The sequence below is a fragment of the Ursus americanus genome, chromosome 14 (assembly GCF_024610735.1).
Source record: "Ursus americanus isolate L20-20 chromosome 14, mUrsAme1.1.p, whole genome shotgun sequence".
Classification (NCBI taxonomy): Eukaryota; Metazoa; Chordata; class Mammalia; order Carnivora; family Ursidae; genus Ursus; species Ursus americanus.
Window position 1 is genome coordinate 1,754,506 of NC_142140.1, and position 26,819 is coordinate 1,781,324.

The 26,819-nt window shown below is 54.7% G+C and overlaps 1 protein-coding gene across 3 annotated transcripts in view; it reads right to left on the bottom strand.

Moving 5' to 3' along the window:
• Positions 1-4,790: 4,790 nt before the first annotated feature.
• MGLL (monoglyceride lipase) overlaps positions 4,791-26,819 on the bottom strand; it is a 112,608-nt gene continuing 90,579 nt past the window's right edge. For all 3 annotated transcript variants that reach the window (XM_087866724.1, XM_087866725.1, XM_045812293.2), the window contains 3 exons: positions 24,841-24,930; positions 11,279-11,494; positions 4,791-7,749 (listed from right to left, as the gene is read on the bottom strand). In XM_087866724.1, the coding sequence (XP_087722850.1) occupies positions 7,624-7,749; positions 11,279-11,494; positions 24,841-24,930 (432 nt within the window). In that variant the 3' untranslated portion in view covers positions 4,791-7,623. The remainder of the gene's footprint in view (positions 7,750-11,278; positions 11,495-24,840; positions 24,931-26,819) is intronic.

Here is a 26,819-nt window from a genome sequence, read left to right on the forward strand (position 1 = left end):
GTAGTTGTCATTCTGCCCTTTGTGACTTTTTACTCTTGTTCGTCAGTTCCAGAACTTCTGGGGCCAGCTCTAAGGTCGGATGGGTCAGTTGAACAAGGTACCCAGTAGGTAAGGAGGTGATCAGCATGGGGGAGGGGAAGGGGAACTTGACAAGTGGACAGCAGTCCCTGCTGGGTGGAGGGCAGGGTTTGGATATGGGCCTGGGAGCCTGAAGAGGCCCGGGATGAGACGGGGAGGTCAGCGTGGCCAGAGCCCAGGCCCCACGGGGGCCAGAGTTCCCACCGTGGCTCATCCTCTTACTGCCTGGTCGCAGCTCCCTGCCTCAGTTTGCTCAGTTGTAAATCGGGTTGACTGTGATAGTGCCTGCCTCCTTGCTTGGGGCATTAAAAGCGAGTTCCTGGTACTTGGGGAGGGGCCCACACAGGCCCAGGGAGTGAGCCTGTTGTGTATTTGTGAAATGCTGGGCTCCACCCAAGGTGTGGAGGGAGGGGCGAGGAGGGTGCGGCAGGGGCTGACTTCAGCTTTGCCAGGTCACTCGGCTTGGTCTGGACACCCAGACAGGAAGGGTGGGGCCAGGCTGGTGGCCTGAGAGCCACAGGTCCCACCTGAGACCACACACTAACTCCCATGTGCGCCAAGGTTATGTAGTAAGAGGTTTAAACATTAAAAAAAATTTTTTTTAATTACAGTGCATTTTTTTAAAGATTTTATTCATTAGAGAAAGAGAGCACAAGTGGGGGGAATGGCAAAAGGAGAGGCAGAGAGAGAATCTCAAGCAGACTCCATGCTGAGCACGGAGCCCAGTGTGGGGCTTGATCCCACGACCCTGAGATCATGACCTGAGCCCAAACCAAGAGTCGGATGCTTAACCGACCGTACCACCCGGGCACCCCAGTTACGATGCATTTTTTAAAAAATAGATACTCGGGACAAAAGCGAGCTTGTAGAGTGAACCCATCTTTTTTACAACTATTATTTGAAAGTGTGTGTTTTATTTTATTTTAAAGATTTTATTTATTTATTTGACAGATAGAGACAGCCAGCGAGAGAGGGAACACAAGCAGGGGGAGTGGGAGAGGAAGAAGCAGGCTCCCAGCGGAGGAGCCTGATGTGGGTCCTGATCCCATAATGCCAGGATCACGCCCTGAGCCGAAGGCAGACGCTTAACGACTGCACCACCCAGGCGCCCCGAAAGTGTGTGTTTTATAACAGAGTGTAAGTAAACGCCTAAGTGAGGAGGTTTCAGGGGAAGTGCTCTGGGTGTGGTACCTTGGCAGGTCACTGAGAGAGCGAGACCGGTGAGGGTGCCGGCCAGGGAGGCAGTGGGGCCAGGAGAGTTGCCGTGTCCAGCCCCGCGGTCGGTCCCCTCAGCAGCAGGGCCGCAGAGACGTTTGCCGGCTCCATCATCACACCTTCCTCATTTTCTCGGCTACTTGTGGTCTAAGGTGGTGTTGCAAACAGGAAACAATGAGAACAGCCTCCAAGAGCCCAGCGGGGAAGGAAATGGTAGCAAGCCCGTGTGGCCAAGCTTCCTGCGGCCCCGAGGATGCTCAGTGCGGCCTCTATACGCGGGGGGGGGGGGGGAGCAGGGGCCATTCCACCTGCCTGGTGGTGCTCCCCGCAAGCCTGAGCTCAGAAACGCAGGCAAGCTTCCAGATCGAGAGTTGAGGGTTTCATCTGATTTCTGTGTTGTTTTCATAGTGTGGCTGCATTGCATTTAGAATTAAAAAGCACATCTGTCCCTCAGGTAACAACTTTAATTCATTCCTGCCAAGTGAAAAAGTGTCCGTGAATTTTATTGGGAAATCTATGCATTCTATCCCAACTCAAGACATTCGCACACTTTTCCCAGAAGGAAAAACAGATCAGCTGAGTGCTGACATAGCTTGTACATAAGATGCAACGTAGGGACGGCTTGTCGCACCCCCAGGGAGAGAAAAGGAGCCATGGCGGGCTGTGGAGGGGAGGCGAAGTCAATAAGGTGCTGTGTGCTGAGTCGTGCTGGCGCTGGGAGAAACATCAGGAATCCCAATCCTGTCTTCATTTAAAATGCTGCTATTTGGTTTATCATGCATTTTCTACATTACTTCTAATTAAAATCACATGAAAGTATTACTTATCTTACTCATGAAGATTCTTGGTGCCCCTTTCACACTGTCCGAGGCACGTGTCTTACTTGGCCTCACCCCGGTCCTGGTCCTGACCCAAACAGTCGTTACATGAGGCAGGTGTATAACGAAAGTGTATTTTCTCAACCATCGATTACAATCTTCACCACTTGCAAAAAAATAAAAATAAAGAGAGTGCCGCTCTGCATGCGTTCTTCGTCTACCTGGAAAACCGCACAGCCCTGAATGTGCCGTCTCACCGCCGCGGACCCAGAGCGCCTGTTGGGGGTGAGGCGGCCATCTGCGCGCTGGCGACACACGGTTAGGAGTGCTCTTGCCGGGGCTGGGAGCGGCCTTCGTCCCGAGCGACATTTTGAAGGCATACAAATTTCTCCCTGGGGAAAAGTCTCACAGGCAGGCCTCGGAGGGAGGGCTGGGGCCCTCAGGCTTCTAGGAGTTTCTAAGTCCGAGCCGGGAAGCCACCCTCAGACTCTTCCAGGCCTTCCCGGTGGTGTAAGATCTGAGCATTGCATTGGCGCACTGCCACCGGGGCTTCGTCGCCTGCCTGCCTTCTCTGGGTCTTGGACACCTGGGCTGGAGCTCCGAATCTGCACTGGCTTTGAGCAAATCACTGAATCCCTCAGAGCCTCAGTTTGCTGACCAGTCTGAATGAGAGCAACGTCACCAACCACCCGAAGCTGGTGTAGATATTCTGCGGGGCGCCTGTGAGGAAGCTCCCACCAGGAGGGGCAGCACGACCAATGTGGATTTCAGTGGGAATATCCGTTCTTTCCTGGAAGGTCTCACAGGGACAACTCAGGGCATGCTTTGTAAGCTTTTCTTATCTGCAGCATGTTGGGGGTGTGCACGTGTTGCTTCTGTTCCCTCCAGTTCCCTTGGCCCTCAAGGGTCACCAAACGTTGATTTTACCTCTTCAGGAGCCACCAATTCCCTTCTTTGTCCCCACTGTCCCAGCCACAGTCAGGGCCTGGCCTCACCTCCAGCTCATTCTCGCCCCCTTTCGACATCTTCCAGGCAGACAGTGACCCTGGGCCTCCCGCAGGCACTTTGTTCTCAGGCACAGCCTGCTGTCTCCCCCTGATATCTGAGCCTCTCCTGCTCTGTGGGCACCTGGCCCACCACCTCCCCGTCTCCCATGCATTTAGCTGTGGCTGTGCCACCGGTTTCTAGATGTGATCTGAGATACTAAGTGTGGTCTCTGGTTTATTCCTTGAAATGTACATGCCTGCGCCTTTCCTTTCTTCCCCTCCTATGGGCTGGCAGGAGGGCGCAGTCACAGGAGCTGGAGCAGCCATATTGGACCACGTGCTTAAGACTTCCCCTGCAGTGAGAGGGGAAGGTGGGAGGAGAGAGAGGCCAGGCTGCCCCTCCCTGCTAGCCTCCATTTTGGTCATGGCTGTGTCCTCTACCTGAGGCCACAGCCTGACAGATGGCTCCCCTCCTACAGGGGCGGCACTGTGTTCCACCGACACCCCGTCCAGTCAGGGCTGTGGGCTGCCTGTGGCTGGTCCTGATGCTGCAGCCACCTCAGTGGGCCCCTTTGCCACCCTATCCTTGGATGGGTGCTGCTGTGGGTGCAACCTGAGCTCCCTCCACCCTCAAGTTCTGCCCTGAGCCCCCTTGCCGCAGGACCTGTGCACCCCACTGCTGTTCATCTTTCTGCTTTCCTGCAGGGCTGCCTCTGGGCTGGTCCCCCGTGCTCTCATCGCCCCTCTTCCTGACCCCACAACTCTTGGGCACTGGAGTGGCAGGTTTGTGTCCCTCTGTCCTCATTTTGGGGGGCAGGTGCAGCAGGCCTTCCCTCCCTCATCCCCTCCCTCCCTCACTGGGCAAGTTGGGAGACCAGAGGCCTAATGCGAGCCCACAGCCTCCTGCCGGTCGGTTCTGGTGGAGGGACAGAGCTACTGTGTAGTCAAGCAGAACACAGACTCTGTCAGACGGCAATAATGTGCTGGGGATACAGAAGGTGGGGAGGGAGTCAGGGTGGGCGTGCTGGCTTTAGACCAGGAGGTTAGGAAAGGCCTCTGAGGTGGCCAGCAGGGAGGCTGGCCTGAGGGGGCCAGTGGACACAGGAGGAAGAGGGCGAAGGCAGGGAGGCCACGGGCGGCAGGGGGTCGTTGTGAGCGAGAAGGGCCACCTCTGACTCACTTAACTAACACCGGGTCGTGCTCTGTGTGGGGGAAGGCTGGAAGGGCACCCCCTGAGGAGGGTGCTGTCGCCATCTGGCGGGAGGGGAAGGTGACAGCAGTGGGGTCAGAGGGAAGTGGCCTGGAGCCCGGCCCTGGAGGTGGAGGTGGAGCTGACTAGGGGACGTGGGAATGGAGGAGGAGTGCAGAGCCCGGGGCCCAACAGCAGGAGAGCTGAGACGGGGCGACGGAGTGGGAGTGAAGCCCCCTGGGTAGGGCACTAACTAACCGTGGAGTCGAGAGCGGGGGGCGGCCCAGGCTCCCCAGTACCGGCAGTGGCCAAGTCAGGAAGAGAAAGCATGCATGCAGTTTGCTCCAGGCACAAGTCCCCGAGAACGGAGGAGGGACAGTCCAGTCCCCACCCACTGGCTTGGGTCAGATGACTGGATCAGCAATAATGCCCTGCAGGAGGGCCTGCTGTTCTCTGCACAGGAGTCGCTGTAGTCTGGGATTGGACAGACAGACCACACCATCGTGCAGAAAACATCCGGTTTATTAGGATTAGCTGTGGCATACATGGTTCCTTTGATAGTTCCGAACTGATCACAAGTCCCCAGTAAGGGTACACACAGAGGGATGCGGCTGGGCTGCAGAGACAGTAACTGGCAAACTGCTTAGATCACGGGGACCCGAGCGGGTTTATGTTAGTGAATGGTGAAAGAGAAGGTAGCATGGGACCTTGCCGCGGGTGCAGAGCAGGCGGGTTTGCCTGGTGTTCTTTGGTGCTCTCAAGGCGCGCCCCAGTGCCCCCCAGAAGCTGGGAGGGAGGACTGGTGACCATCCATCCCCAACCCTGCAAGGGAGCAACCCCCCTCCGATTCCCACTGCAGGAGGGCATCTTTTCCTAGAAAGACTGTCAGGCATGGATCCCGTGGTTTCTGTAGGACCAGGGTGACCTCCGAATTCCAGAGGAAGGCGAGGCATCAGTCAGTGCTTGGGCCTAGGATCCTGATAGGAGTGCATCTCCAGGGTCCTTCCTTTCACCTTCTTGAGGCCGGGCCATGTATGACCTTGCTTCCCTTCCAAACTCAGCTCCTTGTCGTGGTGAAGGCAGGACTCTGAAGCCCCCACTGCCAGCAGGGAGCCATCAACACCAAGAATGAACCCAATTCGAGACTGGCACAGCTCCCCCAGGACAGGCGGGCCCGTGGCCCTGGTGGGACTCCAGACGCAGCTGGTGTCTGCCTGCCACACCTGCGCCCACTCAGAGCTGGGTGGCAACGTCCTGTCCCCTCCTGTATTAGGAGACAGTCCTGCTTCCGAATAATTCTTTTTTCTTTTTAATATAGGTAATTTTTTTAACCTTTAAATATGTAAATGTGACTGAATTTGTCTCTGTCAGAGCTTTCGTATAAACAGATCCATGCAGCCAAACGATTCCTGGTCAAACCATGTGCCTGATACTTAATTTGGGAAATGGCTGAGCCGGCACGTGCTCTGGGGCGGGGGAGACCTTGTGTGACCCGCACTATCACAGCTCTGGGTGAGAATTCCAGATCTGGGTTCAGGGTGTCTCAAGGTGTGGGGGGTTCGTGGGGGGAGTCCCTGCTCTTCCTCAGCTGGGGGGGCAGAAACATTCACACAGCGGCCCAGTTTGAACAGGCGGGGGCTGACCTTCTCTCAGCACATTGTTCACATTTTTCTCCTCCAGAGAGAAGCCAGAGAAGTGAGATGGGGCAATGAAAGCCTCTCTCTGTGGGGCTGTGGGCCCTGCCCGCCCCCACCCCCACCCCCACCCGAGGGGCTGGAGAACACAAACCTCAGCCCCCAGGCCAGCATGGCTTTCCGTTGTGGCCCAGGGTCTGCCTTGGCTACACCACGGTGTGCTCAGGGCCCCTGGAAGGAGAGCAGGGGGGACCCCCCTCTCTGGGGACCCGGAGCAAGCCCCAGAAGAACAGGGTGTGGGTGAAGGAAGGGGGGAGCCCCAAATCCCAGCCTCCAAAGTCAGAGAGCCTGGCAGGGGAGCGGCCGCCCTGTCCAGGGCCTTGAGGCCACTGGACTGCACCCTGCGGCCAAGCAGGTGCCCCCTCGCAGTTCCACCCCCACTCAGGGTCATATGTGCCCTAAGCAGCCCCATGAGGTAACAACAGTCCCATTTGAAAGTGAAAGTCCTCCCGCCGTGGGCGGTGATCCCCATTTATTGCTGGCGCTAAGTGAGGGCCCAAGGCGGGCAGTTTGGGGTTGGCACCTGAGAAAGGCAGGTCAGGCGCTGCTGGGCCCTCTGCTGGGAAAGGTGGGCCCATCCTGCTGTGGCCTCAGGGGCCTGCAGCCCTGGGCAGGGCCACCGAGTCGGGACTCTTCTTCCGCCACCAGAGGTAGCTGTGACACCAGCACCGAGGCTCCCAGGGTGGCTGTGGGCCCAGGCAAGCCAGGAGCAGGGATGGGCCCGTCCCCGCCCACTGCTGGTGCTAGGGCCCTGCTTCCCTGGGCTGCACCGGAGCACCTTCACCTAGGGCCCTGCGGCCAGCCTTGTCCGTCCTGTGCCGGGGCATCAGTCTCCAACACCTTTAAGCCCCCCTTGGTCCCACCCACCCACCCAAATAATCTCTGCTTTAGAATATACATTATATATTAGATCTTTCATCTTCAATACAATCAGCCTCTCATAGCGTCAGGTACAATTAGTCACGCAAGGAAAGGCAGCCTCTGAATATAGAAAGCGCTCGGTGGGCAGCCTCAGGCTCCCTGGCAGCAAGAAGGGATTTCCTGCCCAGCTCTCTTCCTGGGCCAAGCCTCACCCTGTCCCCAAGCCCAGCTCCAGACTGACGAGGAGCTGACACGGGTCATGGGTGGCTCCTCGTGCCAAGAAGTCCCCGGCATTTTCTGGGCCTTGGGGGACACGCGAGTCTGCCCTGGGGGAGCTGACCCCCACCACCTCGTCCCACGGCCAGAGAAAGGCCACAGGGTGGGGCCAGGTGGGGAGGGTCGCGGGGTGGGGGCTGGAGGGGAGAGCAGGAGGGGAGATTCCTCCAGTTATTGCAGTCAGGTGTCTGAGGAACAGGAATCCCTGGGAACCTTGGTGGGGGCTGGGGGAGGGGCAGGGCAGAGGCTTTGCTTGGTTTTAAGGACATTGGAGCACATTCCCTCCGGGAAACTACCTGTGACCCTTCTCTGTTTTTGCACAAAGTGTCTACCCCTTAAAGTAGACCCAGTAGCAGACAGCCTGGTCTATGACAAAATTGCGCTAGGGATTCCTCCAATTTGTGATTTCCTCCCCCCTCCCCCTGGCAAGCCACATGTGAGAAGCCAGCTTCTGCCCGTCCTCCGCCCACTTGCCCGACCATGGGCCGGCCACACAGCCGGTGCGCTCAGGGTGGGGACCCTGTTCCCGCCGCCCCTGTCCTTTGGGAGATCCACATGTTTATTTCACGGAAGACGGAGTTGGTTACTTCAGGAAGCTCTTTGTGGAGAACGTGGTAGGCACCTTCGTAAATCTGCAATTGGGAAAGACAGGAGTCAGGGCCACAGGAAGGGACAGGAGCAGGCAGGGGCCTCGGGCAGCACCGCACGGGCAGGGCTCCAGGCGCGCCTCTGTGCGCCGAGGACTCCTTACGCTCTCATTGCCTTCTGACCAGATGACGGTTCAACTGCATTGAGATGTCCCAGCATGTTCTAGCACTCCCTTTCTCAAATCAGTCACACCCTCCCTTGACTCTCTTTCTCTCTCCAGCTATGGACACGTCTGTGCCTCCATCTCAAAACGGTGATTTCCACTCTGTCTACACACGCCGCCTTCCATCTACTGTTTTGCTTATTCCAACCTGACTTTTACTCCCACCAGCCCTCAGCGGAGTGTTCTTGCCGGCACTCCAGTGACCTTCACGTCGCAGGAGTCAGGGAACACGTTTTGCTTTCAAATGATTTGACTTCTCAGTTTCATTCAAAAGTTGACCGGACTTAACCTTCTAGAAACACTCTCCTCTTGTGCTTTGCATGGCTTTCTCCCCTCCCGGTCATCTCCTTGCCTCATTAGCAGCCCCTCCTCTGTCTGGGCTTACCCATGGCCCTGCTGACCTCTGCAGGCTGGTGTGGTCCACGGGCGTGGCCATGGCCCTCCTTCTCCCTCCCTGGAGTAACCTCGTCCGGTCTCGTGGCTTGAAAACCATCCGTGCTGGTGACTCAGGAATTTCTCTCTCCAGCCAGGCCTCTCTCTGAGCTCTAGATGTGTGTATCTGACTGCCTATTTGCCATTTCCAGTGAGACTGCTAATGGGCACCTCCAAATTTCCTTTTTTAAATACTGTGGTAAAAAACATAGCATAGGGGCGCCTGGGTAGCGCAGTCGTTAAGCGTCTGCCTTCGGCTCAGGGCGTGATCCTGGCGTTCCAGGATCGAGTCCCACATCGGGCTCCTCCGCTGGGAGCCTGCTTCTTCCTATCCCACCCCCCTGCTGGGTTCTCTCTCTCGCTGGCTGTCTGTCACATAAATAAATAAAACCTTTAAAAAAAAACATAGCATAAAATTTGCCATCTTAGTCATTTTTAAGTGTACAGTTCAGTAGTGTTAAGTATATTCACGTGGTTGTGCAATAGATCTCTAGAACTTTTTCATCTTGCAAAACTGAAACTCTGGCCCCATTAAATTCCCTCCTCATTCCCCACTGCCCTGGGCAACCGGCATTCTACTTTCTATTTCTATGGTTTTTCTGACTAGATGTTTCATACGAGTGGAATCATGCAGTACTTTTTCTTTTGCAATTGGCTTATTTTACTGTGCATAATGTCTGCAAGGTTCATCCATGTCGTGACATGAGTCAGAATTTCATTCATTTTTAAGGCCGAATACTATTCCATCGTTGGTCTAGACTGCATTTGATTTATCCACTCTTCCATCGATGGACAACTTGGCCGCTTCCACCTCTTGGCTGCTGTGAACAATGCCTTTATGAACATGGGTGTGCGAGTATCTTTAAGAGACCCTGCTTTCCTTTCTTTTTCCGAATGTCTTTTCTTCCTTCCTTCCTTTCTCCCTTTTCTCTCTCTCTCTTTCCTCTTTCTTTCTTTCTTTCTTTCTTTCTTTCTTTCTTTCTTTCTTTCTTTCTTTCTTTCTTTCTTTCTCTTTCTTTCTTCAGAGAGAGAGAAAGAAAGTGTGGTGGGGAGGTGCAGAGGGAGAGGGAGAATCTCAAGCAGGCTCCATGCTGAGCGCAGGGCTGGATCTCACAATCCTGAGATCATGACCTGAGCTGAAATCAAGAGTCAGATGCTTAACTGACTGAGCCACCCAGACGCCCCGGTCTTTTTCTGAATTTCTAATGGGACTCTCTAATAGGTAGCTCAAAATGGAATTCTCGATATTGCCCAGATCTCTCTCCCAGTGTTACCCATCTCAGAACACATGCCCCGTCTCCTTACTGTGCAAGCCCACCGCCCGGGGCTCGCCCCGGTCCCTCTCTCACTGTCCCTCCTAGCAGGTCTCCGCCCTCCAGTCTTGTCTGCACACAGCGGCTGCGGGGACACCTGGAACTGAAATCAGCACATGCCGCTCTCCAGCTCCAGACGCTCCAGCGGCCCCTCGTGGAACATGAAAAAAACGTCCAGACTCTCCAGGGACACAAGCCGCCATTCCCTTGCTCGGCTCACAGCGCCCCCTGTTGGCTGCCTGCGCACACCGCGATCTCACCAACCTGGGGTCTTGTGCTCCTTCCCCCTTGGTCTGGAATGTTCTTCTGCCGGTTCTCCCTGTGCACCCCATCTGGAGTAAGAGCTTCGCCACTCCCTCTGGTCCCGCAGCCCACCCCTGACACCGACCTCCTGCATCATCATCCTGGTCAGATTTCTGCTGGGACGCAGGCCTCATGGGACAGTCGGACTTGGCCTGTCTGTTCCCTAGGCCTGGCACAGAGTAGGTGCCCAATGAGTAGCTGAATTAATGATTAACAGAGTGGTCTTCCTGGCACCAGGGCCAGGGCGGGCAGCGGGAGGCTCCCACCCCGGCCACAAGGTCTGCCTGCCTTTTCACGCCCTCTGGCACTAACAGCAGCCAGCTTTCCTTTCTCTTTTCTCTTCTCCCTTCTCTTCACCCATGAACCTGCATCTGCTGGTTGGTGTGGGGCAGGGTCCGCATTTCCTAATGGTGCGAGGGGAGCACTTGATGCTCGGCACAGATGTGAGCATCTTTGTCAGCGAGGTGCGGGGTGGAGAGGGCTGGGGGGCTCGAGCAGAAGACCTGAGTTCGAATTCCGACTCCACCGCTCAGTAGGTGTGGGATCTGTGTGACTTGCCTGCTGTCCTTATAACCCAGCAGGAAACGGCCGTGGACACAAGGCCCCTGCACATGGTTGCTCAGCCTGTGGTGGCACGGTCAAGGACATGTGCGCTCAGGAATGCACCTTGGGGCTCTGTCTGCCCAACCAGCCACAGAGAGCCACCTGCAGGAGCAGCTGTCCCTTGACGGCGCACAGCAGGTGCTCTCCAGCTGAGGCTCTTCCCAGTCCCATCAGGCAAACGAAATGGGCACATCTCAACCCCACGACGACATCTGCCATCGTGGAAGCCACTCCGAGGCAATCCCTTGTGGTTTGTTGCATCTGACATGGCACGCGGCTAAGCCATAGGCGCTGTCCCCTCTGCGGGACATGCTCTTGAAGAGTCCCTCACAGACCAGATCCCACCAGGGCCCCTGCACCTTCGTGCTCAGAGCCCGGGCGGTGGCAGCTGGGCTGGAGCTGTTGCTGCTGGTGCAGAAGGCCAACACGTAGGGAGGCCAGGCGAACATAGGCTCTTGGCCGTTGGTCACGACGGAGGCCTCTTTTGCTCAGTGCCCGGCTGTGGGTGCTCTTCCTGACCTGATACCTTCTCAGTGTTCTGTCCTTCCTTTCAAGCGTGGTCATGAGAATGGTCAGCTAGTGGCTCATGCCCTCCCTTAGAGAGAACAGATGCCTGGGATTCCTGGTGCTTATTCCCCGGGGGGGCCCCACGGGGTGCCACCTTCTCCTGCCTTGGGGGAGGGGGGGACAGCTGCTCACCTTGAGTGTCTTGTCCTGGCTCTTGGCGGACTCCATGAGCAGGTAGGCCCCTTTGCTGTCGCAAAGGCGGTCGGCAGAGCCCTGGAGCAGCAGGAAGGGCAAGGTCAGCTTGGGGAGGGCCCGCTCCACCCGCGTCACCGCGTTGAGCAGCTGGTTGCCGAAGCACACCTTCAGACCCGCGTGGCAGATGAGTGGGTCTGAGTTATAAAGGTCCACCTGCAGGAAGAAGAGAGAGAGCGAGCCATCAATTTGTGGTTGGGGGTGGGGGGCTCCTGGTTCAGAGGCGCAGACCTATTCCCTGGTAGTCTTCCTTCCGCTCGGGCCCGAACAGCTGATTCCATTCGGGTGAGCTCGGTCTGGGCCGAGGGTGCCGAGAGTCTGCAGCGTGGCCGGCCCTTCCAGAACCCGGACCTGCACTACTTCGGTGCCTCTTCTTCCAGGCTCTGCTGCATTCCACATTCATACATTTGCCCACAGACAGTTCTAAAGCATGCATTTATCATTAAACGATGTAAGCAGCATCATATCGTTTGCTTTGATGATTTCACTCAGGAATAGCTCTGAAGGTGTTTTGGTGTTAGTTTGTGTGGATTTTGTTTTCTTCCTTGACTTAGCGGCTGCCTGGTTGGAGCGGGTGAGGAGCCCACATGAACTGCTGAAGGCCCAGGGCTGGTGGGAGGGGTCCTGCAGGCACATGGCAGGGCACTCGGCACGGCTCACGGCAGGTCTGGGCTGCAGCGGTTGCCTGCCACCCTGACAAGGAGCCTGTTGCCACCCTCAGCCACGTCTGCCCCTTCGTGGGATGTGCCTGGAGGCGGGCCCTCCCTCCTCACCATCAGCCCACTGGACCTGACCCTGACACTGTCCCTGTTCATGGCTCATAGGTCCACCAGCCTCTGGTGGGGCTGCCCTGGCACCCTGTCCTGCTCTCTCCAGCCCAGAGTAGTTTCTGCCTCGACTCTTCCTGCCCTTGAGCGGGTAGTGAGCTGCCTGCTCACTATGGTCTGAGCTGGGGCATCTGTCAGAATCTGGGCAACAAGTTTCTAGAACTCTCTGAGGCCATATGGACTAGTGTGATACCACAATGCCCCTTCACTCACTTTCCTCATCCTGGCCAATGGGTTCTTAGCTAGTTGGAGAAGTGTCCTGTGGTGTTAGGACTGGGTGAGGGAGCAGAGAAGCCATGGGGACTAGGCATACAGGAAGAGCTGTCTTGTGAGGCCGCCAGAGTATCCACTGTGTTCTGACTCTGAGTCTCAGAACGTGGGGGCTCCATCCCCCCTTCTTCACTACCCTCTACAGGGCCTGGGCCAGAATGCTGGATCTGTGCCAAGAGGGGACAGGCTGTCCTGCGTCACCCCTGCCATCCCCAGATTCCTACCATGCTGGGGACTGAGCACGGCAAACCAGACCATTTGCGAAAAGCCACACGAGAGGGATTAGCCACTTCCTGCAGCTGCGCTGGCGTGACTTCCGCAGGGCCTGGCCATCAATCTGGGGACTGAGAGGGTAGACTGGTGGGGGCGGTGCAGGGGCAGCACGTGGCTGCAGCAGGACATCATTCGGGGTGCGTAAGGAAACCTGCTTGGGGAAAGGGCTAGAGGGTCCAAGAGAGAGCCCTGGGCTGAAAGCCTGTCGTAACCTGACGCTAACAGGAACAGTGGCAACCGCAGCAGCCATGACCCGACCCATCCTTTGTGCTCAGCATGGCGCCAGGGTGTCACATGCAGGATCTCATTTGGTAAAAAGAAAGAAGGATAGCTAACATTTATTTCTGAGCTCTCCCACAAGTTTGGCACTAAGTGCTCACCCTGTTTAACGTTCACAACCTTCATAAGCACGCTGTATGAGGAGGAATGTCTCTCGTGATCCCTGTTTTGCAGAGGAAGAACCTGCCATTAGTCTCCCAAGTCTTGTTCTCCCCTATAGAATCCTGGATGTTTGGCTTGGAACACTGTCACTCAGAATAAAGGACTACATTTCCCAGCCTCCCTTGCAGTCGTGTGATCCTGTAACCAAATCCCAGCCAATAGGAAGTGAGCAGCAGTGCTGAGCGCACCCTCTGGTCAAGGCTTGTCCTCCTGTTGCTCCTTTCCCTCCTCCCACCAGCGAGGGCGGAACACGAATGGAGTAGGGAGAGAGGTGAGACCACACAGACGAGGGCTGCACCCTGGAAACAGCGAGCAAAAAGATGGGTGCCGTTGGTCCTGAGCAGTCCCTGTGCGGAGAAATAAGCCTCTCTCCTGTTAAACTCCCATTGTTGTGGTCTGGTCCCGGCCGACTGTGAGCCCGGGCTAACCGCCCCGTCTGAAGCTGCAGGGCCCTGCTTGCCAGGAATGTGTGCTAATGAGAGCACAGGGCCGGAGCCCATTAGGTCCTGCCTGAAGCCACCCGACACTTTGCCCTGCTGACCCAGACCTTCCCGGGCATGTGAGGGCCCTGGAAGAGTCCACTCCTCGGTGTAATTGCTCTGACAGTCCAAGTGGCTTCCTGCCATGTCTTCCTGCTTCTTTTTTCCATGTCTTGATCACGAAGGCCCTGTTTACACAATGGTCTATTATGCGCCCGGGGAAGGAACTAGCAGATGTGTTGGGGAAAGGGCAGGCCCTGGTGTGAACCTGGGTGGAAGGCGAGAAGCAGAGGGAAACTGGGACCAGGAGGGAAAGGAGGGCCATACCATGCGGGGAAAACTGAAGCTCAGAGGGCCCAACCCTCCCTCCCTCTCTCCCCCCGACAAGTAACCATTCTGGCCCAATCGTGGCAGACTTTGTTTTTTGAGAGCTTAAGATCTAAATCTGCCCAAAGTCCTTTTTGGTGTAGGAATGTGTCCTGTCACCCCCAGGAAGGAGATGGACAGGGCTCTCCCTCCTAGACCAGGTCCAAGCCCTGAGCACTGGTCAGCAGAACTAGCCCGTCCAAAACCAGAGACCGAAGAGTCAGTGCCAACCGATGACTTCCTGTATGATTCCATTTCCATGACATTCTTGAAATGACAAAATGAGAGAACAGGTTAGTGGTTGTCAGGGCTCAGGAGGGGTGAGATGGAAGGGAAGTGGATGTGGCCATAAAGGGCAACATGCGGGTTACCGTGGTCATGGGGGTGTTCTGGGGCTTGACTGTATCAATGTCAGTATACTGACTATGATACTGTCCTATGGATTTGCAAGATGTCACCACCACGGGGGAACTGGGTAAGGGTACCTGGGATCCCTCTGTATTATTCTTTTTACAAGTACGTATGAATCATAATTATCTCCAAATAAAAAGTCTAATTAAAAACACATACCAGGATGCCTGGGTGGCTCAGTTGGTTAAGCGCCTGCCTTTGGCTCAGGTCATAATCCTGGAGTCTTGGGATCGAGTTCCGCATCAGGCTCCCTGCTTAGTGGGGAGTCTGCTTCTCCCTCTGATCGTCCCCCCTCTTGTACTCTCTCTCACTCTCTCTCAAATAAATAAATAAATAAAATCTTAAATAAATTGATTAATTAAAACACATACCAAAGAGCCAGTCTTTGGTACTATCTCTCGCACCCAGCTCCCTCCATTTTTGGACCACAGCTAGTCCCCCACAGCTGAGAACAGTGTCTGCTGGGGACATAGCAGCCAGAGGCTGATCTGAGTCCAAGTGACTGAATTCTTGCTCCAGATGAATGACTTCTGGGGTACCTCCACTGGCTGAGACTTGAAGTCTTTTTTCTTGGGGTGTCATTGAACAATATAAGGAAGACCAGAGGAGTGAGGACCATCCAGCCAAGACACCTCCTGGCTATGAGATCTGGTCAAGGCTCTTCTCTCCTAGACTCGGTTTGCCGATCTGTGAAATGGGGTGATAGTGGAAGTGCCTCAGGAGACTCAGTGAAATGATAAAGCCCCAGTGCCAAGCCCAGGGTCTGGCCCACAGTGGTGGTGATGATGTGTGGGTTACATCTGAGTCTGACACTGGGAAGCAAGGGGAGGAGAACCGCTCTTTGCTGGAAGCAGAGTGGGGTCTGCCTTAGACAGCCCAACCCACATGGCCTCAGGGAAGGCCCTTCTCCTTCCTGGGCCTCAGTTTCCTCATAGAGGGGACCTCAAAGATTCTCCTTGGGTTATAAGTGTCATAAGCTGTGAGTATTTTCCTGGCTTCCTGTGTGTGTTTAGCAAGCCGCTGGTGCCTCACTGTTTTCTGAGGCTCTGAGAGCTGTCAGCAAGGTTGGACTTGACAGCCAGGGATGTGCCAACTGGGACTTCTGATTTCTGCACATCGTCTCTCTGTGGGAAGAAAACTTTGCCCTAAAGCACAGTAAATATAGCTGCAATCCACAGCTGGGAGTTTTCTTAAACTTTTGGTTGAACAAAATCTAGGCCCCAGCCCTACAGTCAACTCTCTTGACCTATCTTTAGAAAATCAGTTCTGTGATGAAAAGCAAAATTCATTTTTTATTAGAATCATATTAAAAATAACTCACGTACTGAGCCTTTAGCCCTGTCCCAGGTGCTATATTAAGTGCTTTACTTGTATTTGCTCATTGAAACTTCTCAGGAACCCTATGCAGAGACTAGTATTATTACCACTGTTCTATACACGAAGAGCCCGAAGCTCAGAGGGGCTAGGTGACTCACTCAAAGTCACACAGCGAGGAAGGGCAGAGCCAGGGTAAGAACATAGGCCGTTGGGCTCCACATTAGCCGTTTTAACCACTCCCCAGGCTGTGCTACCTGTCCGGAGAAGAGAAAGTAAAGGTGGGTCTTGTGCACTCGGATGGCCAGGAGCTGTGGAGGTGGCCCTCCCCAGAAAAGGAAGGGGTGGGGCCCTCGTGAGGACCAGAAACGAAGTGACCTGGTGGGTCCCAGAGGTTGCCTTCCTTCACAGGCTGCCGAAGGGGATGGGGGACACCCTCGGGGCCCAGACCCACATGACACGGTCCCCCACTGCACAGAGAAATGTAGTCCCGCAGCCCTAATCTCCTGCAATTTCCCCTCAGGTACCTACCGATGTGTCTACGGCTGGGGCTTTTGGACCCTCCCTCCCTTGAATCCCTCCCCATTCCTCTGGAAGCCTCATGCTTCCACCTGTGCTGTGCAGCCCATCCACCCTGGGATCCCCACCTCCTTCCTCCATTGTTTCGATCTCTGTTAATCTATTTGTTTTCTTCACAGGAAAAATCAGATCACCTTCTCTGGCCTGCCAGAGAAAGAGGGCACAGCAACTCTACCCAAGCGATCCCTGGGAAACCCTAGGGAGGCCTAAAATGGACTGGCAGGTCTTTGCAGAGGTGATCCGTTCATGTTCCACCTTTGTCTTGAATGGCGGGAGAGGCGATCTGTAGTGGAGAAAATCCTGTCCTATGTGCACTGGCTTCCATTTCCCATCTCCAGTGCTTTTCCGGCCCGATGTTCTTCATCTCACTGATGTCTACTCCACTTTCAGGCCTCCAGGCAGACTTCTCCCTTCGGGGAGGCCTTCCTCCCCATGCACTCAGGTTCACGGGCTCCCACCAGCCCTGCAAGTGCCTGCATCTGTGGTCAGGTGTTGGTGAGCCTTGCTCCGCACTCAAGCGTGGGCTCCTGGGGCAGACGCTGGGCCGAAGAACGAATGAGTGAGCTGACCTTCCTCCACCCGCCCGAGAAGCAGCCCTGGGCAGCAGTTGGTAACCCCCGCAGCAGGCTCGCTGGCCCACAGCTGGCAGAGGGGCTGTTCACAGCTGGGATGACACCAGGAGGCTTAGAGGGAAAGGTCCCTCTTTACTTCATCTCACAAAGAACAGCTGGGCATGAGAGAGGAACCCTCCACGAAAGGTCAGCTCTCTGGAGCTGCTTGCAGTTGCTCTCCCCCTGTGGCTCATGGGGCTGTGTTCTCATGAATGCCAATCTTATGGAATATTCTAAACGCAAATAAGAATGTACCATTGAAATTGGCCTGAACACGGAACATACTGAACGTGGAGCACAGCCTTGCCTGGGGCCGCCAGCGCATGCTCCCGGGTCCATGTGTCCTCTCCTGGTGGGTGGGTCTTGGCAATCCCCCCCACTGCCCCCCAGCTGGCTTGCAGCACCCAGAGAACCCTACTTCCTGCCAGCTTTAGGGCCAAGGCCAAACTCTGCCGTAGCTTGTGAGGCCACAAGCAATGGGCTCCAGCCACTGCTCTGCAGCCTCCCTCAGTAACCCCCAACTGCCCCCCAAGTACCTCTGAGCCTCATCCGCCTGTCTCCTCAGCCTGGCTGCCTGTAGAGTTTCTCCTCTCTCCACATTCAGCTCAACTGCCCTTTCCTCCAGGAAGCCTCCCTCCCCTGGGGCACCGTGAGCCACGCTGCTCCTGTCCTTCCTTCCCGTGCCCATCTTCTGACCTACAGACTGGGACTCCCCCCGACATTCCCAGTTTCCAGAATCCCCCTTCCCATGTCCTTCTTCCTGTCTTCTGGGGAAGCCCTGTTCCCTCTTGGGGGCCAGTTCAAGTGTTTCCTCCCACTGACCCATGCCCAGACGCCATTGGGGAAACGGGTGCTTCTGACCCCAAGGCTCCTGTATCTTTAACGACAGATATGATAATGACAGCTGCCATCCCTGTGGCATCTACACTGCACCAGGCTGCAGTCCGGCCCCCACCGAGGGGCCTGAGGATCAGTGGGTCTCCAAGGTCATGCTGGGGCACAAAGAGACAGAGTCAGGGGCTGGCTCTGGACTTAGGCCTTGTTGCTGCAAAGCTTGGGCTCTCCCTACCGAGCCCACTGCCTACCCCTTTGTCCTCTGCCAGAACCACTGGTGTCCCTTTCTGTCCCCGCGACCGTGACCCTGGAAGACAGGGGGGCTTATCGGGTATTCCCAGCCTCTGGCTCAGGGCCTGGCCCAAAGCAGGAATTCCACGAAAGTTTGTTGACTTGACGCACCGCCTGTAGGATGACAGAGGGGAGATAGGGGTCTTGCCTAACTTGGCACAGTCTCTCCAATTCGGTCGACTGAAGGCAAGCCCTGTTCACCAGGAGGCCCAAGGCTATGACTACCGAAGCAGGTGCCCAACCTTGGTGCTTGAAATTCTTGAGCTAGACAAGAACCATCAGAAATAAGGACACTGCAGTTCCATTCTGGATACAAAAGGGATTAATTGGCATTAGCTACGTGTATGAGTTACCACTTAATCAAGAGCATGTGAATTACTGAACATTCTTTCCCAAGAATTACTTTTCCTATTAAAGCCTGAACTCTTGGACATTCTGGTCAATGATTTCCTGAATATGACGTCACAACCATAGGCAACATAAGAAAAAGGTAGGTAAATTAGACGACACCAAAATGAAAACCTTCTGTGCATCAAAGAACACTACCAACGTGGTAGGAAGGCAAGCCACAGACTGGGAGAAAATACTTGCAAATCGTATACTGATAAAAGGTTAATATCCAAAATATATAACGAGCCCTACAACTCGACAGCAACAACAAAACACAGAAAACCTGATCAAGAAATGAAAAAGGGCTCGAATAGACAGTTCTCCAGGGAAGATACACAAATGGCTGATGAACACATGAAAGGATGCCCAACATCATTAGTCATTAGGGAAATGCAAATCGCTTCGGGGCATAAACCCAAAGTATGGAAAGCAGGGTCTTGAAGAGATATTTGCTCGCCCATGTTCACAGCAGTGTTATTCCCAGTAGCCAAGATATGGAAGCAACCTAGGTGTCCATCGATGGGTGAATAGATACACAAAGTGTGGTCTATGCGTACGATGCAACATTGTCCTGCCTCATAAAGGCAATTCTGACACACGCTACGTGGAGCAGCCTCGAGGACACGCTGCCAAGTGAAATGAGCCAGTCACAAAAGGACACCTACTATACGAGCACATTCATATGAGGCCCTAGAATAGCCCAATTCATAGTGACAGAAAGTAGGATGGTGGCTGTCAGGGGCTGGAGAGGACGGGGAGCAGAGTTACTGTTTACTTGGGACAGAGTTTCCGTTTGGGAAGATGGGAAAGTTCTGGAAATGGTAGTGGGTATGGCTGAAAAACACCGTGTGTGTACTTCATGCAGCTGAACTATGCATTTAAAAATGGTTAAGACGCTAAATTTTATGTTCTGTGTATATTACCACAATAAATTTTAAAGGAGATAAAATAGATATCCATATTGATATTTTCATATTTAAGCATGGATTAAACAAGCACGGCAGAATATTTCCCATTGGTGCATCTTGGGGAAGAGTATATGGGAGGCATGGTACTACCGTGGTGACTTTTGTGTCAATTTGAAATTTTCCGTAATTAAAGTGGGAGGAGAAAGCTCCCTTCCTCACACTCCCAGTTTTCAGGTTCTTTATCTGGTTTCCCTTTGCCAGTAGGAACCAAACATCCCTCGGGTAGGCTTGGGGCAGGGAGACCCCTGTGGGCAGAGTCCCTTGTTCGGGGCTTGTGTCTGGCTGGGCCATTCATGCCAAGGCTTGGCAAGTCAGCTGCGTCCCATCCTCACGTAAATGGGGGTCCAGATCTTAGCTCCCGGGTGGCTTCGAGGTGACTGAGGGTGTCTTTGAGAGAGCTTGGCCCAGGTGGTATTCCCATGTGAACCCAGCCGAGCGTGTGGCTTCTTTCTTCTTGGATCACGTGAAGGTACTTGGGAGAGAAGCTGCAGGGTGGGGAGAGCCCCTCGTGGTCTTGGATCTGGCTGGCAGCTGGGACCACCCCTGACGGTCTCCCTATAGACTCACTGGCTTTTCTGCTGGCATTTGAGCCGCTGCCCGCAGGAAACTGCCTCTCCCAGAGTCGGTGGCAGGAGGAGAGCTGTGAGCAGCAAACATGGGGAGGGGGGCAGGTCCACAGACCCCTGACCTACAGGACACAGAACCAAGCTAGACCCATTCCTGTGCTCCCCGCTGGCCACTCCCATATGGAGACAGACGTGCCAAGAGACATTCTAACAGCCTGTGGTTTTTTTTTTTTTTTTTTTTAAGGTGTTAGTAAATTATTAGCTGCTTCAAATAGACAAGTCCTCTGCAGGGAATGTAAGCTAGGAATGATGGAGAGTCACAAAATAAATCAGCTAACCAAACCGGGCATACTGGGAAGTTAATAACCGGTTCTCAGAGGGGTTTTTTGTGGGAGGCTGTGTCCTGGGGACAGAGTGGGAGGCTGGGCCTATCTTTAGCTGTGGTGACAATTAGTCAAAAGCCTCAGTGATGGCCAAGCTTTCCAAGACCTGGTGGGAGTCTTCCGAGGACCACAGGCAGATATGGCCTCCCCGCAGCGGGGGTGGGAGCCATTCAGGCAAGAGGGGCAGGGGAGTCTCATCCTCAGCATGGGGCACCTCTGAAATGCTGGGTGGGGGTCTGGTGCGCCGCCCCCCCGGAGGAACGAAAGGAAGAGAGCTGGCCACGGCTTACAGCAATCCGGGTGCCTGGATCTCACCATATGGCCCCACCGGCAGGAGTGCCAGCAGCCAGGATGCGCTCGGAGGGCAGCCAGCACATTTATAGAAAACAGAGACTGGTCCCAAAGATAAATCGCCTCAATGTATACACAATGGAAACCCCTCTAGAGGCTGTGATCCGAATCACAGCCCTGTCTTCCTCCCAGTCTCCACCTGGTTCATGGGCTGGATGGAGCTCAGAGAAAGCAGTGCCTTCTGTGAGTGTGGAATTGGGTGGTTTGCAGTGCTCTGAGGGTGTGTGGAGATGGTCAGCAGCCCCCCCCCCCTTCACCTCTTGCCCCAGCATCCTTGGCCCGAGAACTATTTGGAACATTCAAGCCTTCTGGGAGTGGGAGGGATTCATCACATTGTGAAAACCCCACAGTTGAGGGTGGAATGGTGAATATGTCAGCACTCCCATGTTCTGGCCAAGGGTGCTAAATGTGTAGACAAACATAAAAAACGCCGGAGTGGCAACTTCTTTGTTCTCGGGATTTTAGTGCCAAGGACACTTGGCTCAGAGTAGAGAGATCTGGGCTCAAATCCTTACTTAGTAGCTGCGTGTCCTTGGGTAAGTGACTTGCCCTCTCCCAGCGCACGCTCCACAAATGCAAATACTGGTAGCAAGACTGACTTCCAGGAGCTGTGGCGAGACACAAGGGCTAGGGTGCGTGGCTCGGAAGAAGGCTGCGACAGTCGTGCACTGGCTGCTGTTGGGCTACCATACAGCATTTCAGCCTGTATTTCCGGGGGCTTCGCACCTGCTGGGAGAACGTGACTCCGTGGGCTGGCAGGTGGCCGTGACGCAGTGCTGGTCAGTGAAGGGTGTCATGCCAACACGCCTGGGTGGGTTGTGAGAACACTTGCCACAGCAAAGCCCAAACGCAGGTAGGGCTTTCGACGTTCGGGTGATGGAGCCAGCCTGCTTCCCCGGAGACAGATTTCCAGATCTTCCAAGAGCCTGCAGCCCCTTCCACCGGGTCCTGCTTTAGTGAGCTTGTTAGGCAAACGTCTCTTTTCTTTTGGGGGCTTGTATAGCTGCAGGGTTCCATGGGAAATATCTTAGCTAAAGATGTGCCTTAAGACACCCTGATGTTAGATCCGGGGAGGTGCCTTTTCTGAACACATTTTCCCCCTGAGCGTTGCTATTTTTAAGGCTCAGCAGAATGTTCAAAGGGAGTCTCAAAGCGGCGACAAGTGAAGGGCTGATTCTCTCCGCGGAGGAATGGAAACTCTTGCTCCTTGTTTATTCCAACTGGAGTCCAGCCTTCAGGCTGGCCGGCCACCTCCCTTCCGCTGAGTCTTCCCAGCAGGGAAATGGATTAGCATTTCTAAAGAATCACCCCATTTGCCTGACTACTCAGAAACCCTAGAAATGAGGGTGCGCAGCTGCGGGGTGCAGGCTGGATGGAGCAGGGAGGGGAAGAGCCTGCTTGCTCTATGTTCACACCAGACTCCCGGTTTCTGTAAGGCCTTCAGTGGAATTTTCCATGATCTCAAAAATGAGATTAAAGCTCTGAAATTTGCTCCTTTTAAACAAAGAGGGTTTGGAATCACTTCATTATCTTTTTTTTTCTCTTCCTTTTTGCCCAAATACCTTCGGGTGGTAAGATAAACAATTTGAATTTGCACCTGGGCAGTTTATCTCGAAGATGTCAAAGGGAGCATGCTGGCTCTCTCTCCCTCATTGTTGTGCAAGCACAGTGGAGGTGAAGATAATTGGCTTTACTAGAGATCGCACATTCAAGCCCGAGCCATTATTCGGGATGCCAGCAGGGGGAGGAGGCGCTGCCCCCTCGGGCCTCCGTCACAAAGTGAATCCTGCACACGGGCCACGGCCCCCAGCCACGGGCTCTGTGCACCAGCTATTGTTAAACAGGAAAAAAAGCTTAGTGATTGTCGACAATAGCTGGGAGGAGGCAGCCAGGCATGGGCTTCTCAAGCAGATGGGTTCAGCTCCGGCCCTGATGAGTTGTGCCCCTTGGACAATTTAAACCCCTACTTAACCCCTGAGCCTCAGTCTCCTCATCTGTGAAATGGGGTTAATGACGACTTCATTCACATTCATCAGGATCAGCTGGAACAGCAGGAGTTTGACTTTAGTGTTGCTGGGTCCTAGAGTGGTGTCTTTTCAGTGTGTAGATCGGCCTTTTGAAATGAAACTTTTTTCTTTACTCAAATATTCTTTGATCCTGGTGGGTCAAATTTGGCCCCAAGATGTGGCTTTGGGAGGCACTGTGGGTCTTAAAAATGGATTAAAAGTTTCAATTGAATGTGGATTACTTGGGCAGATGGGACATTCCGGGTGTGGGGGGAGGGGGGCTCTATAGGCCCCGCACCCCCTTGGGTCTCTTGCCAGAGTCATTTACAAACAGGTGGCCCTCAGTGGTCCAGGAGTCAGACCTCTGATCAAGATTTCTTCCCACACATTAAGGCAGATTCCCGCTTAATTGTCCATTCTCTAAGTGACTCAGAGGGCCAGGAGGTCACATTTTATAATGAAGCTACAACCTGAGCGCTCAGGTCCCGAGGAAACCCAGGAAAGCCACTGGAATACCAGAGCACCCCACTCCATTTTTCAGGGGCCTCGGGGAGCCAACGATTCCATGGTTTCCAATTCCTAAGGCAAGAGGGGAAACTGAGGCAGAAGAGTAGCAAAACGATTTGCTTAATCCTGAAGATAATTCCGGTATCTTCCAGATGCCCAGGGTTGCCTCCTGACCACTGGCCACAAGCCCACCGGGGTCCTTGCCTCCACAGACAGACAGACGGTGGAGCACGCCCACCGAAGCTCTCAGGCTAGCCCCTGCAGCAGACCTGCGGACGGAGTCTCAGTCCACTCACCTGCAACATGGGGCTGCCGTGCAGCTGGGTGAGCTCGCGGCACCTGGCCAGCACCCAATCCGAGGCAGAGTGCAAAGGTGCTGGACTTCAGCCAGATGGGAAGTGGGCCGGCTCGCTGAGCAGTCTCTTAATAGACCAACCTGAATCTCTGGGGGGTTTTGGACTATACTCAGACCCAGTATCTCAGGCACACGAGTTGACCTTGACCTCTTGTCCCTGCTGACCTTGGTGCCTGGTCCCAGAGGTGGTGACATTAACCAGATGGCACAACCTCCCAGCTTCTCTCTCTCAAAGCCACCTTGCCCTTTCTGAGCTTCTTTCAGCTGCTTTTGCCTTTACAGAAGGTAGCACAGCTCTGCTTGGGGGGCCATGATGGATTCCTGGCAGGGCAGTGGCTCCTAAGAGAAGGGGTGCGTAAGGTGTCTTATGATCTGACCTCAGTTTACCCCCTGCCAGTCACCTGCTGCCCTCTCTGCTGTGGCTGAACCGAACTATTGACTGTTCTGCGGACGGGCTGTCCTCCCTTCATGCCAGGTCTTTATCGGCACAGTTACCTTTGCTTGGAGCCCTCTTCCTCTGAACCCTCTTTGGCTCCAGCATCAGCTCCCCCCTCCCAAACCATGGACATATGACTTTTGGTCTGGCCTGAATCCAATCTGCTACCACCATCCCAATTTGCCCCCTAGAAACTGCCCTTCTGTACGCTAAACCCATGAGGTTGGGTGGGGTCAACACCACTCCTTTTCCTGGACAATAACTCAGGCCCGGACAGTCTGCCAATAAGAATCAGCCCTGAGTTGTTTTTTGGCTTTTCAACAAACTGTCTTTTCTTTCTGCTGGGGTTGCTTAGGTAAAGCTGCTGGTGGACGTCTTTGCTTCCACTTGGGGAAACTTTGCCTGGGAATGAAGCCAAACCAGGGGATATAAGAGATGGGAAGAGACAGATGGTGAACAAGACTTTTGAGCCCCTGGATCCAGCCATACCTGAAGCCTTTAGTTCCATTCACCAATAAATACCTCTTTTTGCTTGAATCACTTTGAGTTGGGTTTCTGTCACTTGCAGCCACAGAGACCTGGCTGATTCACACAATTTCATCTGATTTGCTCCTTTGCATGTTCAGGGCACAGCTTGGGCATCATTACCACCTGTCCCTTCCCGCCCAGTCCCGAAGCCACATAGCACCTCATGCATCTTCATGTCCCCATCACTTCACACAGGGCCTCAGCGAAAGGGTAGCAGACAGCCACGGATGGAACTGCCACTCAGCTTTCCCATGGGGGCTGCTGCCTTCAGTCCTTCACCAGCCTCAGGTCCCCCCAGGTTTTCAGAAAGACTCACCTCTGTCTTATTCCGAGAGAGCACGCTGGAGTCAATTGGGCCCAGGGACATGTTTGGCAGGACAAGGTTGAGAACTTTCGCAGCAAAGACCTAGCGGAGAGGGGAAAACAAGGGGTGTGAGTTCGGTGGCGTGCACGCCCAGCTCTGCCCACGGGACAGCTTACAGTAAATTAAGGAAAGGGATGCCCCAGCTGAACCCCAGCCAGGTTCTCTTCCCAAGGCTGAACACCCCGGGACTCCCCTGCTCTGATTCAGACAGCCTCCCGGTAGCCTGGCTCGGGTCTGTGCCGTGGGTGAGCCGGGCGGGACGTGGGCTGCCGTGGCTGACGGCAGGAATGCCACGTCTATTTTTTGCCTGCTCTGGATCCTGTGTGGCCGCCCTCCCTGCCGTTGCTTGGCGGTTGTGTTTTGGAATTCTTTGCGGGAGCTGCCTAGCTGAGCTCTTAGGCACGAGTCACTTCTCTGGGGTTCCTAAAAATACACAGCAGGAGCAGAATCACCCAGATCACCTGTGAAATGGGAAAGCTCAGAAGACCCCAGAGGAGCCAGCTCTGGTCGGGAAGAATCTGTGGATTGCCTTGGTTTCTCTCGGAGGAAACAGAAATAGTCACCAGCCTGATCAGGAGACGTGTGGCAGAGGGAAAGAGACCTGCTTTGATCCCTGGCTGTGCCGTCTTGCGCACTCGGGCATAAGATCTGAACATCATGGAGCCTCCCTTTCCTTAGCTGCCAATGGGGACCTTGGCACTCCCCCAGAGGACCACCGTGTGCAAGAGCACCCGGCACACAGTAGGTGCTTAATCCATGCTCCTTGAACTTGAACACCATGCAGGGACAAGCCTTGCCTCCCCACCCCATCTGTCCTGCAGGATCTGGTGTTTACCAGGAACAGTGTGAGCCTGGATCTCACACTTCTGCCTGCAGAGGGGGGCTCTTCTCGTTTCTGCACTGCGCACAGACACTTGGGGTGAAAATGCTATTTCACAAGTGAGCTGTGACATGCTGAAATTAGAATCGCATGGAAGGTGGTGAGCGGTGAATTCTCGGTCTGTGTGGAAGGCGCACATCACGGAGCTGAGAGGTGATGTCCCCTCGGTGCCCTCGGCAGGGGCAAGGGCACTAGCATCTACCAAGTGACAATCTTCGGTGTGTCGCACACAGCTGTAGGTGCCCGGTCTTTTAATCCTGACACAGATGCCATGAGGTTGAGGGTTCATCCTCGTTGAACAGACAAGGAAACAGGCTCGGCCGTGCACCCCACGGCCAGCTGGGATGGGGGTAAGGGTCTGGGCGAGACTGTGCTTTCCTCTCACGCCCCTGGCCTTGGTTATTCTCTGTCCGTATGAGTGTAGTGGGGGCCTAACCTTTCCCGTGGATGACCGCACACAGCCGCCACTGAGGCTCTCTGTGGGGACAGTTGCCGTGCTCTCCCACCCCTGACACTCAGAGCTCAAACGTCCTGTGTCCTCGGGCTGTACAAGCAGGATGTCACCTCACACAACTGCCTCTCAGACAGCCAGGGATCAGGCAGAGAAGAAAAAAGGCTTTGCTCCTGAAGGAACACAGCCGCATCAAGAGAGCCACATGGTCAGCTTTCTGTGCCTCGAAGACCAGCCTCGCTCCCTGCACCCCAAGCCAGCAAACCCCATGCATGTCAACTCACTGCCATCAATGCGCCCGGCACCACGCCGAGCCCTGAGCTGACTTGTGACAGTCTAGCATAGAAATATTAGGGATTCCACCTTGGAGCGCTGGGGAGGGGCCTGGACTTGGCCACACAGACTGCAGCCTCATGGGATGGACGGGACCTGTGAGGCAGGGTCAAGAGTCAAGGTGGGGTTTGGGCTAGCCCCAAGGACAAGCACAGGACCTGGATGGCTTGGAGTTCGGGGAGCTATGACAAAGGAAAGGGTTTGGGTGTTTCCAAATGTCTATGAACTCCAGGAATTGGAGGTTCCTCTGGGAACTTATATTCAGGA